Below are 14852 nucleotides of genomic sequence, written 5' to 3'. Positions count from 1 at the left end.
TTACACCAACTCCAATCCAAATGGGCATAGAGAGACGTGAAGGGGGCAAAGCCAGAGGTGGAGTGGGCCTGAAGGGTCTCTGACAGTGGCAAAATTCTACTCCAGGCACGGCCTGCATATAATTATATGCTAGCACAGCCGGCACCCTGATGTATCCCCTGGCACTGGAGGGGTGGAGTTTCATCATAAGTCTCCCCATTGGGTATAATCATCTCCGAAAGAACCCAGTAAATTTTGTTTTGCCACAGTTTTCTGCATTATAAATTTTGTTCCCTCACTGTGACGTTTACCGTATTTTTCAGCCTTTAAGGCGCACCAAAAATCCTTTAATTTTCTCAGAAATCAAAGGTGCACCTTATAGGCCAGTGCGCCTTATATATGAACTTATACAGAAATGTACAGTACATATTGTCTGTAGTACATTTACCAGTGTTTAATAGCTCCATCCTCAGAAATTTCCTGCACCTTCCCACACAGTATACAGGGTCCCTGGCTCCTGAAGTGCCCTGGCACCACAACTAACATTGTGCCCATCCTGCCCTCCCCTAGCACGGAGAGACCGGAGCCGCCATAGTGCCGACCACGAGGCAATCATCATCATCAGTAAACAATCCCCCATACCTGACAGTCCTGTAACAGAGGAAAGAGAAGGGGCCACAGGGAACCCCACAGGAATAACACCCTGGCTGAGGAGGGAAGGAGAAGGGGCAGAGGGAGACCGCTTAAAGGAAACCTACCACTTGAAGTGGCAGGTTTCCGATGGCAATACCGGGCACCAGCTCAGGGTGAGCTGGTGGCGGAGCTTATTTTAGTTAGTGTTTTAAACCGCGGTATCGCTGTTTAAAACCCTTTTTTCACTTTATAGCCGGCGCAGGCAGGTACGCGCTCGGCGCTTACCATGCGCGCGGCTCTCATTCACTTCCTATGTAGCCGCGCGCACGGTAAGCGCCGAGCGCGTACCTGCCTGCGCCGGCTATAAAGTTTAAAAAGTGTTTTAAACCGCGATACCGCGGTTTAAAACACTGACTAAAATAAGCTCCGGCACCAGCTCACCCTGAGCTGGTGCCCGGTATTGCCATCGGAAACCTGCCACTTCAAGTGGTAGGTTTCCTTTAACCCCTGCTGCATCACCCTGCATTAACCCCCAGCAGCCATATCTCTGAGATCGGAGCTCTCTGACACGCTGAAGACAAGTTTCCCGGGAAGTGTAGCTGGCTTGAACTGTGCACAGGTCATTTTTAGGTACTGCATTTGATCCTGCGCCTTATACTGCCCCCCCCCTCCCCTTCAGAGCTCATGGCATGGAATATTAAATACAGTCACTATGAAGTGCAATTTATTATGCAGAAAACAAGCCCTTTCACAACATGGAAAAATAAAATAGTTATGGGTTTTTTATGGTGGGGAGTAAAAAATGGAAACGTTAAAATGAAAAAGGGCGTAGTCATTAAGGGGTTTAAATAAACACAAAAATCCCTTCAAAGACAAAAGAGTGATTCAGTTTGGGGAAAAGATGCTTAAAGTAGTTGCCTATTTTCAGAAAATAATTCATATTTGTGTAAGAAAAAGTAATACATTTTTCCAATATTGATTTCTAATTTCTGTATCAACTTCTCACCATTTACTAAATCTATGTTAGCCGTCTTTCAAAAGGAAGCTTTTATGTTTACTTCCTGTGGACAGAAACTGGCCCCTGGTCATGTATCTCACGCAGGTGCTTACTCTAAGGAGCCGTGCGACCTATGTGACCCCACGTGACCATAGGATGGTTTTTAATCCACAGGAAGTAAACCATGAAGCTTCCTGTAAAATGGCAGGTATATAGGAAAATTGTATAACTTTTTCTTACACCAACAATTTACATTGCTGAAAGTGAACAACCCCTTTAAAGGGGTTATCCGGCTGTTTAAAAGGGACGGGCTGGGGTGGGCTAGTTAAACATAATAAACGTGTACTTACCTCCTCAGGCGCCGCCGATGTCCTGCGCAGCCGTCCCTGTTTGTTTACAGGGGCACAGGGAGCTTCTGGTCCACAATGTGGCCGGCACCTCCCATCCGTCACTATCTCTCAGCGTTGTAAGCAATGGGAGCTTACGGCTGTCTGGAAGCTTCCTGTGCGCCCCTGTATGCAAACCGGCGCACAGAGTAGACGGGCCGCGGCGTGGGACATTGGCAGCGCCGGACGAGGAAAGTACATGTTTATTAGGTTTAACTAGCCCACACCAGCACTGCCTTCAATATTTTTTAAGACCCGGATAACCCCTTTAAGTGGTAGTTAAGGGAAGGATTATCCAGGGAATCTAAAGGTTTTTCCACAGGTCGCGGAATGGCTGTGGGAGTTACCCCAGCAATCAAAAGAAATTGCCTATAAAGCCATATGCAAATGGACAGAGAACAGTCAAATCTTGCCTGAAATGATTCACTTTTAGAAGCTGAATAGGGGGTGTTGATTCCTTTGCACGTAAATATCCCTCTTAAGCAGTGGTGGCAAACCTATGTCATGGGTGCCCCTGGTGGCACTCTGAGCCATTTCTGCGAGCACTAAGACCATTGGCCGAGGACAGACTTCACCAAATAGGACCAAATCCAACAAATCTTCCTGCAGTCCCAGGCAACTCAAGAGATGCTGCTCTCAGCGCTATGTGCAACTGTTGGAAAAGTGAGAAGGTGCTGATAGAACTCCAATATCTTTGGAGTTCCTCCTGCTGGACCCGCCAGTCTGACCTCTACAGAAAGACCCTGGAGCGAAACTACATCATCTGAATGTCTGAGTCTGAATTTGCCCTTCTTCTTTCAACTGTATTGGTTACCTCAGGAGGCCGATTCAATTGAAAGATGTGGAAGAACAAGTAGCAATAAGTTACAGCTTAAAATGCCATGTTGGCACTTCACAGTAAATAGGTGGATTTTGGTTGTAGTTTGGGCACCCTTTCTCCAAAAGGTTCACCATCACTGCGCTATAGTATGATAAGGTTTTATATTAAAGCTAGAATAGAATCAAGATTGTGGTTCCGTGAGCTACAGAACCAGAGATATGGGCAGCTAGACGTAATTGGGAATGCAAGCTGCAGATAAACATCTGGTTCCTGCCTATTCATTATTACTGTTCTTTATTAGATACATTTTAAAATGGTACTCTAGTCACTAAAAAGTGCAATACAGGCATTGACCAACTTGCTGAACCAGATAAATGGTAGTGGTGGGGTTGGTTTAATTTATGTATAAACCCTCTAATCTGTGCTGCTACTACCCTTCTACGTGGAGCGCAGTCACTGAACAGAAGGAACTGGATTAAAGACAATATTTACTGAGATCTGCACAATGTCGGAATTGATTGTAGTAACACAACGTATTCTGCATCACTAGTTTAGTGTGTGATGCTTCCTCGGAGGAGCTATATTAGAGGAGTCCAGTGTCACCCTGGTTGGGTAAGTTTACTCCGGGAACATTTTCCCCCATGGCATTGGATCAAGCTGTAAGCCGGCATCGGAATGCCCAGGTTTTTATAGCTAGGTGACACCTCCATTTTCTGGTGTTCTGTCTTACATATCCGCGGAAGATGGAGGTTCCTCCAAGGTTTAAAACCCTGTGAATATAGGCACTGGCTTGCAGCCTGATACAATGCAGTGGGAAATGCTGCTGGTGTAACCTTCCCCAAAACAGAATGACATTGCACTCATCTAATATAGCACCTCTGATAAATTAGTGATGCAGAACATGTTGGTGTTTCTACAATCAGTTGTGACAATGTGCAAATCCCAGTACATATTGGGGCACATGTATCATTGTATTTCTGCAGCCTCTTTTCAAAGTTGTCTGTTTTGGGGACACTTTTGTGTTCTTAACTAATTTTTGTAGTTGTACTTCAATTCAGTTGTACTTCTGGTTGTGCCTTCTTAACCTATTTTTTAACAAACAAATGAAAACCTCTTGCAAAGCTACATAAGGACACTACACTGCAACAGACACACACAGGCAAACTTCTTAAGTTCGCAAAAGAAGTGCACAAATCCTCCCAAATAGACGCAAAAAAAATAAGTCAAAATAAAGACTTCAGTCCAGCTCCCTGCTGTTTAGTGACACTGCTCTACATATTGGGGTAGCAGCAGCAGCATAGACTATAGGGGATTTTACATAAATTGTTTCAAAACCAATCCCACCACTACCATTTTTTTTAGTAACCTGTCCAGGTATTGCCACTTTTTAGTGACTGGAGTATACCATTTTAAAGTTTATCTAATAAATAAATAAATTAATTTAATTTATTATTATTATAAGTTTATTTATTAACTGCCTCTACCTATGGTTCTACAACTCTGAGGCATTTTAGCATGGTTTTAGATTCAGGGGATTTGAAGTGACCATACCACTTTTCAGCCTCTCGCTCGTCTCAGGCGCTTCATCTCCTTTCTGCTTATTTGATTATGTCTTTGGAGGAGATTTTTATTTTTCTTAAGTAAACTGGAGATATTTAAAAGAGGGAATGTTAGAAATGATATATTATACACTATCTTAGGGTGCTAGTAGTTTAATGTGTAAAAAGCTGGTGATGTTTTTCCTTTACAGAATAGTACTTATAGAGGGAATATAGTTGCTATATGCAGTGCTGGGGAGCAGAGATTACATGGGGTGAAATGTCTAATGTAAGGCCAGAATATTCACAAAACTACATTTTAAAGCAAATATTATTGGCATTGTGATCTGATAATTCTATAGAAAGTTGTATTTGCAAGAAAGAAAGAAAAACAAGTGTAACAGAGAGAATAGTTAATCGAGGACATTTATAGAAAGGACTGACTCAGTGGTGGCAAACATATAATAAGGGTGCCAGAGGTTGCACTCAGAGCCCTCTCTGGGCATGTGAGCTGTAGCCTCAGCACAGATTGCATCAGTCAGTCCCCAGGACAAGTGAGTTACTGCTTAAGTTGCCATGTTGGCATTTTGCGTTAACTAGGTTTTAGGTTGCAGGTGGGCACTTAGGGCAGTGATGGCAAACCTTTCAAAGACTAACGCAAGCATTTTGTGGGTAGTTGTTCGCTTGAACTGAAGCTGTGCTGCAGTTTAGAGAACAAAGTCGTGTTTCTAGCCCTATCTGTTTGTAGTGTCTGGTGATGGAAGCACAGCTGTGCCATAGGGCTGACCTAAAAAAATCATTCTAAGGGAATTAGTGCCATTAAGACCATTATCAGTTGGAACTTTTACTACATCAAACAAAAAGTGTTCTGTTATGGCAAAGTTTGTTTCATGCAATTGTTTGTCATCAAATTTATCTTATTATATTCATTTATTCATATATTTATGTTCTTGGTGTAGTTGTGATCTAAGCCGCATAGAAGTCCTGCGCAAATGTTTACCATGGCTGATGAATTGAGGTCTTTCGCTTGCTTACAAAAACACAATCAATCTCCATGTACTTAATCCATGAAAATTGATTCTTTTTTTTCTGCAGGCCAGACGTGATGAAAGTGCAAAAGTGGATGAACATCTTGCTAAAAGGGATGCGGAGGTAAATAACGCTAGACATATATCCCCTGCAGCTCTGAGCCACTGACATGTGATAATGATATATACAGCTTACCCACCTCACTTTGCATACAAATTTCTGCTTCCTAAACTTTCCTATTTGTCAAACCGTCATTTTTCACTCCATGTATATAAATAATGACAGATGTATGGCACTGAAAAAAGGGGTGAATCGTAAGAAAGTAACAAATTTAGCTACCGTATATACTTGAGTATAAGCCGAGTTTTTCAGCACAAAAAAAGTGCTGAAAAATCCTACTAAATGTTACTAATGGCAAAAAAAATAGAACATGATCATTTATAAGAAGTTTTGTCATTTAATTCTATAGTTGTATAAAGTGAAACAACAATCTAGTTTATTTTGTCTAACTGAAAGGAATTTGTCTGGGATTTGAAAACCCTTTTTATACTGCTGAAGGTTGGGGGCTATAAAAATAATAAAGACTTATACTCCCCTCCTCCACCAGTCCTGGTAGCGCCATGTTGGCCACTGCCGCGCTTCTGTTAATACATGGGTTTTGGTGAAAATTATTCATGGTGGAGGTGGAAAATATTTATTATTATTTTGTGTTCTATTCTAGATTCTATACAATGCTGGAGAAAAAAAATGGGGAACAGATGAAGATAAATTCATTGAAGTACTTTGTTTGAGAAGTTTTCCACAGCTAAGGCGAAGTATGGCATTTTCATTTATGTAACTTAAATCTCCTACTAATTCTCCTGTTTTGGGCCTAAATGTCCAGGCACTTTTTAGTCATTTTTTCAACCTCATCTTCAAAATTCACTGGTTTAGTTGAATGTGTTAGTGGCCCCATATTGGGGTACATCTAGTTTTGTGAAGGAGTTGTGTTAAGGACAGACCTAGAGGCCTTCATTAGACACCTGGTTGTACTGCTAGCAGGGCAGAAATCTGGGTTAGCAATGTAAAAGATGAGCAAAATACTTCTGCCTTCTAACACTCTGACATTTAAGGGGTCAGCAGCCAACTCACTGCTAGCATTGTATTATATTATTATATCCTCTACTACACGACTTCCTAAACTGCTTTTTTAGGTCATAAGTGGCTTTGGAGCTTATTGAAATGTGAAAAGGGAGAGTATTGGAGCCAACTGGTTTATTGTTTTGTTCTATATACCATAAACATGTTCTTTTTTAACATTTACATCCTAGTTTGTGTTCTGATGGATAGAAAATTAAGATTTCATTTGCATCAACCCTTCCAACACCATTGTGAATACTACTTAAGGCCGGCTGATAATGTAACAGTTCTTACAGTACTGGTGCTACAGTTTGCATCAAACTGTAATATGATGCAAGGACTCCCAGTCTGCTGACTAAAGACTTTTTGTCCTGTGCAATGTGTACAGTCTGTGGGATCGGACCAGAAAACTGGTCTGTTTCCACCGGCTGTATATGTTCATCTGCAGCCAGCCTAACTCTGTACACTACATTTACGGATTTCAAACTGTTGCTTTGGATGATAACTCCCTCAAGATTTATTTCAAGAAGAAAAAATCAAAATGGCAATATATATATATTTTTATTAATCTTCTACAGTGTTTTATAATTTTATTTTACTGTTAGTCAGAATACAAGAAGAAAACAGGAACCCAGTATTTGTCACATTGGTAATATGCATAAAAAGGGTAGAAAACAGTAACAATAGGTCATACATGCATCATGAATGGTAGTGTATATTACATACTTTAGATATTACTCGTATTACTCCTCTCTGCATCTCCAGCACTTAGGGGGCACTTGTGGGAAAATTGTATGCAACCCTATACATCTGGCCATTAGTTTGTACCAAACCTCCTGGTATCTTGAACTTAGCGCGCTGCTGTGACATAACTCAAAAATACGTGACTTCTGTTCGGGTGTGAGTGAAATGTTCAAGTCAGTTTCCTGTTGCGGCAAGTATAATGGGCCAGGATCATCAGGAATGGATAGGAGGCACGAGTATGCGGAGGAGAGCGTTTGTCATACGGTCCCCTTATGGAGCAAAGACTTTCAAATGAGTTTAGATTTCTGGAGAATTGAAAACAAGGAGGAAGAAAGGTCAAATGACGCAATTATTGAGCTTTCCACGCTCCTAGTGGGCATGAGTCCGTAAGCTCCATGAGCTGTTGAGTCGTCACCCACGCCGAGTCCCTACTAAAGTGTTCTGCTTTACAGTATTCTTAAGTGACTTATTCTTGGCAACCTCAGCAATCAGATGGACGTGGTCCTCTAATCACCTTCACAGGCCAGCAATGTTATGTCCACTGACCACATGTGCCCTATTGTGGTTTACTACCACTCAAAGAAACAGGTCTGAAGAGAGAATTTGGCCTGAACAACTATAATAAACTTGAAGTTAGAAAAATTAAACCATAAAACATTTTTTTTGGTTCTTGATCGTCAAAGTAGAATGTGGCACTATGATCGCAATTGTGTGTGACTTTAGTCGTCTGATATATCTTTGAAAATTATGTATTAATACAGTCTGTACACGTAGCATATTTGCTCACTAGACGCACTAAATTCTCGCAATACAATTATGCAGCATAATACAGTAGCATTGAAAGCTATCCTTACACAATACAAAACCGCTTTCTGCTGAAGAATTTTCATCCACCACAAATTAGTGACATGTGACTTATAGCTGCCAATTGTTGCAGAAATCCACTTTTGTGATGCAGTGGGTTGCAATCTGCAGCAGAAACCAGATGATTTCAACTTTTTTTTTCTGATACTTGCTGAATGGCTGTGTGATTACTGCTGGGATAAATCCCACATCCTTTCCTCTCCCAATTGTGGATAAGGGTTATCTGTTCATGTAGAGTGTGCACCAATATCAAAATGGCTGAATTAAATCTGTTTTTTTTATATCTACAGCATTTGATGAATATAACAACACCTTTGATAAAACTATTGAGGAGAGCATCAAGAGTGAGATGTCTGGTCACTTTGAAGACCTGCTCATTGCAATAGGTAATGCGTCATTTGATAGAAAACTCACTTTTTATGTGTATGTAAATAAGCGTCTTGGTGTCCTAAAGCTGGGAGGGAAAGGGGCAGTGGCTGCTGGTGCACCAGTTACTAATTCTTTATTTGATAATTATTTATATAGCGCACAAAGATTATGCAGCACTGCACAGAGCTTGCCAATTTGTCCCTGTCCCCAATGGGGCTCAAAATCTAATCAACCTACCATCAGTTTTTCTTTCTTTGACTTCTTTCTGCAAAGGCGTGTTATGGGTGCTGCTGTGTAGCCTAGAATGATGTAAAATGAGGGATATCTGCCCACATTTATTAAGGCCCTTGCACCAGTTTTTTTTGTCTGACTTTGCATGTTTTTTTTTTTTCAAACATGCAAACTGCTTGCACATGTATTTATAAAGTGTCCACAACATATTTGTGTTGTGGCTGCACTGTGTCCAACATGCCACAAAATTGTGCACTGAAAGGGGCATTCCGGGGCACAGTCGGACTGAGCGCTACATTTATCATGTACTGTCTGACAGCATTGTGTCACACGCTCCATGTTAAAAATGCACCAAAAAATACATTGAAGCAGTGCAGATTCATGAAGAATGTGTGCCACAATTCATAAATATGGTGCACCTTGCACAGGCAAATGGCACCTAGTGAAGTTTGCACTGTATTCGATAAATGTGCATAAAGATAAAAATTACAGATATTTTTAAAATGAAATTAAAAAAAAAATAAATAAATTATGTGTATAAAAGCTTATGAAGTGCCTTTCACAATGCTTTGTACTTGTGGGTGATTTGGGAGCTGGTAGACTTCCTAAAAGGGTTAACGTGTCTTAAAAGCAGATTTGAATATTTTGAAAGGTGCAGTTCTTTAAAAATATTTTGAAAGGCGTGTCTGATACTGGATGATTAACCTGATGAGTTATAAGACTGGTGAGTGTTGGTACTTTGCCCTTTCTTTTAGTTGTTTCAGTTAATTGTGCATTATTTGGCACACTGCCCAGCCATGCCCTCTTTTAGTATTAATCGGGCAAGTCCTAAAAAAAACTCTGTAAAAACCTTAATAAATGTGGCATAGGGCTTTCAGTCAGATTTTTGGTGCAGCTTACTCCAGAATTCTGCAGATAACTTGATACATGTTTCCCAATGTCTGGAACAACTCATTGGTTATTGTGTACTTCCTTCTGCAAAACTTAATAACCGCCATGTGCCACCACCTACCTTTTTATTTTAGTGAAATGTGCAACGAACACTCCTGCCTACTTTGCTGAAAAGCTTCACAAAGCTATAAAGGTGAATATTTACACTGTATATCTCCTAAAGCTCCATATATACTTTATCTATTACAATATATATTCTTTGATTTGCCGCAGCATCATGCAATTGCTTTACTTTTGGCCACTTCAAGATCATAAAAAAAATGTCATTGCTCTGGTGGATTAAGTTTGTGGTTGTAAAACAAAGATGACTTGCCTGCCCACAGCAATCCATTACAGTGGTGTGCCCTTGTCTCCAGTCCTGGTAGGGCAGTGGTGGCGAACCTATGGCACGGGTGCCAGAGGTGGCACTCGGAGCCCTTTCTGTGGGCACTCAGGCCATCGCCCTAATTTCACCAAACAGGACAAAATCCACCAAATCTTCCTGCAGTCCCAAGCAACTTAAGGGATGCTGCACGCAGCGCTATTTTAAAGGGACACTTCATTTGAAACTGTGGGAAAAGTGAGAAGGTGTTGACAGAACTGCATTGTCTTTGGAGATCCTCCTGCTGGACCAACCATTCTTCCTGGAGAGAAGCTACAATGATGGTCTGAACTTATTTTCCCACCTTCTTTCAACTCTATTGGTGGCCTTAGAAGAGCCAATACCATTGAATGATGTTGAAGAACCGGTAGCAATAAGTTACTGCTTATTGCTACCTGCTCTGGCACTGCACGGTAAATAAGTGGATTTTGGTTGTAGTTTGGGCACTCGGTCTCTGAAAGGTTCGCCATCACTGTGGTAGGGTATCTGCAGGGACTTCACTGATGCACATATGACCACTGAGGCACCAAAGATGGTTTCCGTGGCCATGAGAGCCCCAACCTCTTCTGTTCCCAATGAAACCAGAGTCTGAGGGTATACCACTGGAATGGATGCCTTGTTTGTTTATTTTGCTCCAACTCCACAGTCCAATGGAGTATCCTATCAACCTATTAAAAGCCCTTTTGAGGAGCTCTTTTTCAGTAGAACTTTAAGGGATTGGCTACTTTAACTTTGGGTTTAGCTTAGGGGCAGACTGATATACATTCATTAAGAATTCTCCCTCGTTTTCCCCATCTCCCGTCGTGGTGTAGCTGTTCCAGGTCCATCTTCTCCCTCGTTTTCCCCATCTCCCGTCGTGGTGTAGCTGTTCCAGGTCCATCTTTTTACTTGTATGTCCTCCTAGCCGTCCATCTCACTGGAGGAATACATGATCTTCCTCCTGTCTGTTATGCACGCTCCCACGTTGCAGCCTCATAGGCTGTTTTGCTGCTGGTGAACACACAGTGTGTACTTGTACAAAAAAACTGGCACCGCCGTTTCCACCCAGTCTGCAGTCTGCTGTATCCTTATCAAGGACAAGAGGACGGGCGAGTATGTTTTATCACCTGCAACTGGAACAGGGCACTAGTTTAGTAACAGGGACATAAGGTGGTCAAACCCTTCAATAATCAAGCTTTTCAAAGCCCAAAAGATTATTTATTTATGTTTTTACATTTTTTAATTTAAAGGGTGCTGGGACAGATGAATACACTTTAACTAGAATAATGGTCTCCAGAGCAGAAATAGATCTATTGGATATCCGAGCAGAATACAAAAAGCTTGCTGGGGAGTCTTTATACTCTGCCATTAAGGTATGTGCATCTTGATTTAGAAAAATGCATTATAGGTATAGGTAGATTATACTGTACAGAACTATAATTTAGGCTATAGTTATATAGCTTTTGTATGGAGAACTACTTGTGGAAGAAACATCACCTGTAATGAGCACTGTCTGACACCAAAGAAACGTGAGTGGCTCTTGGAAACCTTTATTTTACCTTCTGCATTAATGGACGTATTTCATACAATCAATTGTGTCAGTCAGTCAATTCTATCCTTCTTAGTTTTGACTGATGTCAGGATGGAGGGGTGGTCATAAAATATGACAGTGACTATTAAAGGTGTTTTTCCCAGGAAACAAGTGAGGCCCTATCCACAGATCACGAGAGCGGTGGGGTCTGATGTACCTGTCAGACCTCTTGTTGCTCCCCGAGATGAGCAGACTGCTGCACATGTCCATTCTGCTCCATTCATCTCTATCTCATATTCTATCTCCTTGTTCTAGTGATCGTTGGACAGTCTCTTCACCCACACCCATCACCAAGTTAAGCCCCAGTGGTAGTAGCTTCTTAAAAAAAAAAAAAAAACTTGTTGTTCTAAAATCCAGCAGCTAACACTGCACTGCAGTTTCTTTCACAATGTGTCCTACATATAAAAACCAACTGTTTGGAAAAGGAAAAATAATATATAATATAATAATAATTATATATATATATATATATAGAATTATTGCAATGTGGCCGTCTGGAACTTGGTAAACTAAATACCTCATTGCAATTTTGAATAAGCAAGGCCTATAAATGGGTCATAGGCTTGGTACAGATTTATAATTCTATTCCATTCGTATCCAATTCTGCAAGTGTGATTCTGGCCTTAAAAAGAGACTTCTTAAAGGTGTATTCTTCTATGAGTAGTATTTGTTGACTGACAAGTGTGTGTTCTAAATGAAACATGATTATTTTATATAAAAAATTTATAATTTGTATGTTTTTTTTTTCTTTCCAGTCTGATACATCAGGGGATTATGGGGCTGCCCTATTAAAGCTTTGCGGTGGTGATGACTGAAATCTGCTTAGGAACACAGCAACAGACACACCTGACAAGGTGCAAAAAAATAAGAAAAAAAGTCAAAATAAAGCTAAACTTATAATTGACTGGCTTTCTTTTCTGTAGGGTAGCAATGACTTCTGGGGATAACCCCTTTTGTATAAGACTCAACCCTCCCATTTAGGGTAGGATAGTCACTCCCGCAGCTATTTAAATTCCATTGGGAAAATCTAAATAGTTAATGCCCAACCGGTCAGGTCGACTCAACACTAGGGGTGTGTTCAAACATTTTAGTTTTTCCAGATGCACTTTTTCAAGCCAAAATCAGCCATTGATCATATTGGGTGAGGAGATTAAATTGAGAGAAGCTGTTCCTCCTCTTTTTTTTTTTTTCACTCCACTCCTGGTTTGGACATTGAAAACTGCATCTGAAAAACTGAATATATGAATGCACCCGAAGACAAATTTTTCACCTCTGGATAAAAAATGGAACCCAGAGACAACGTAGCCCTGAACTCCAGAAGGACCCAAGGGTTTGTTGTTGAAGGTCTCTGCAGATGTTTCACTTTCATCCCATATAGGAGCAAAGTCGACAGAGGCTATAAAACATTCTTGGAAAGATGAGAATTATGGTTGATTTTAAAGGGGTTGGTCACGTTAGTGTGAGTGTCAGGATATTCAGTAATTTACACCTATTAAAAGTTCTCCACCATCTGTCTATGAGCAATTGCCCTGACAGGACCTTGATCTTAGGACCTTATATCACAGTATACTGTGACATATTTTATGATATGCATCACTTATTGGTGTTTGTGTATTTTTTTTTTTTTTATCATTCATATATAATCGTGTGTAACTGTTGACCTCTGGAAGTTTCTAGTCATGGAATGTTCTATTCCAGAAGTCTCAGTGACTCCACAGCTCCAGTGGGGGTCTGCTATACTAGTGTGCTAACAAGATGGCACAGTAAGTGTGATGGGGATGGGTGTTTTGTTTGAAAACTTGTTTGGGAAAACTGTTGTTTGGTGAACAAGAAGCGGCCTCAGGGGCTCTGCAAAAGTTTGATGGTGCACCTTCCCTTCCGCACCCCACCATCTACACAGACAGCGGGTAACATCCACATGTGGGGTGTCCCTGTACTCATAAAATGCATCCAGGAATATATTGTGCAGTTTCTTCTACTTTTATTCAGCTTAACTGGGTAAATTTTAGGGCTAAATAAATGTATTAATGTTGAAATTAGTAAATTCTAAATTAAACCTATTTGTTTTGAAGTTCTGTGAAATACTTATAGGAAGCTTGTTAACCCTTTATGTGGTTTTATATAGTTTGAGGGGTGAAGTTAATAGAGCTGGGCGATGTGTTGGGGGGTTCTATTAGCAGAACTTACAAAATCCCAACAGAAATAAAATGGTCCCTTCAATAATTGATTCCAAAATTGTCATGAAAATGTATAAAAATGCTGTTCGCTATTTTTCCAGCAACGTAATAAAACAAAAGGACACTTGCCATATATACTCGAGTATAGGGCGAGTTTTTCAGCAAAATTTTTGTACTGAAAATTCCCCATTCTGCTTATACTAGTGTATATTAAAAAAAAACTAACAAAAAAAACCTCCCCATTCCGACGCCATGGGCAGCTCCTCTTCTTTCTTCATGTACGCTGGCTCCAGGTCAGCGGCAGGTCGTTGCGCATCGCCTGGCCAGTGCACAAACTATGATTTCAACCACTGCTGTCGCTGACCTGGAGCCATCACAAATGAAGAAAGAAGAGGAACTGCCTGGAGCTTCAAAATGGCAAGTACTTATTTTTTTTATGTGCTTGCTGGCTATACACTACACAGGACTAGTTGGCTCGCTATATACTTACAGGGGCAGTCTGGGTGGCTATATACTGGGGAGGCTGTGACCAAGGCATTTCCCACCCTAGGCTTATACTCAACTCAATAGGTTTTCCCAGTTTTTGGTGGTAAAATTGAGTACTTGGGTCAGCGTATATACGGTATATTTTGCATTTATTTATGAAAAGAATATATTTTATATAAACTAAAATTTCCCACTAACTTCATGTACAACATGTCACGAAAAAAAAAAAAAAAAAAAAATCAATCTCCAACCTATCTGGCTGAGTAAAGCTTTCTACCGTTATTACCAGATCAATTGACACATGCAAGTTTTGAAAATAGACCCGGTCATCAAGGCGCCAATGAGCTTTAACCCCTTAGTGCTCCGCGCCGTACTAGTATGGTGCTGGCTCCTTCGGTTAGTGCTCAGTGCAGTACTAGTATGGCGCGAAGGCACCCAGGCTCTTCTGTGCCACCACGCCCTGTAACATGGTAACATCGCGGTGGGACGCACGTGACGGAGGCAGTAGAACCTCCTGCTGACATCACCCGACCACTTATCGCTGCGTTTATAGGCAGAAAACTTGTTTTTAGCTTCCTCCAGCGGCTCCATTTTGGTT

At 40.9% G+C, this 14852-nt stretch overlaps 1 protein-coding gene across 2 annotated transcripts in view; it reads left to right on the top strand.

The window, feature by feature from the left end:
• ANXA3 (annexin A3) overlaps window positions 1-12495 on the top strand; it is a 36939-nt gene extending 24444 nt beyond the window's left edge. For both annotated transcript variants that reach the window (XM_072115550.1, XM_072115541.1), the window contains 6 exons: window positions 5449-5505; window positions 6104-6197; window positions 8400-8495; window positions 9735-9793; window positions 11251-11373; window positions 12347-12495. In XM_072115550.1, the coding sequence (XP_071971651.1) occupies window positions 5449-5505; window positions 6104-6197; window positions 8400-8495; window positions 9735-9793; window positions 11251-11373; window positions 12347-12406 (489 nt within the window). In that variant the 3' untranslated portion in view covers window positions 12407-12495. The remainder of the gene's footprint in view (window positions 1-5448; window positions 5506-6103; window positions 6198-8399; window positions 8496-9734; window positions 9794-11250; window positions 11374-12346) is intronic.
• Window positions 12496-14852: the final 2357 nt, after the last annotated feature.

The sequence above is a fragment of the Engystomops pustulosus genome, chromosome 1 (assembly GCF_040894005.1).
Source record: "Engystomops pustulosus chromosome 1, aEngPut4.maternal, whole genome shotgun sequence".
Lineage (NCBI taxonomy): Eukaryota > Metazoa > Chordata > Amphibia > Anura > Leptodactylidae > Engystomops > Engystomops pustulosus.
Note: the sequence above shows the minus strand (reverse complement) of the source record. Positions and strands in the feature narration are given on the sequence as shown.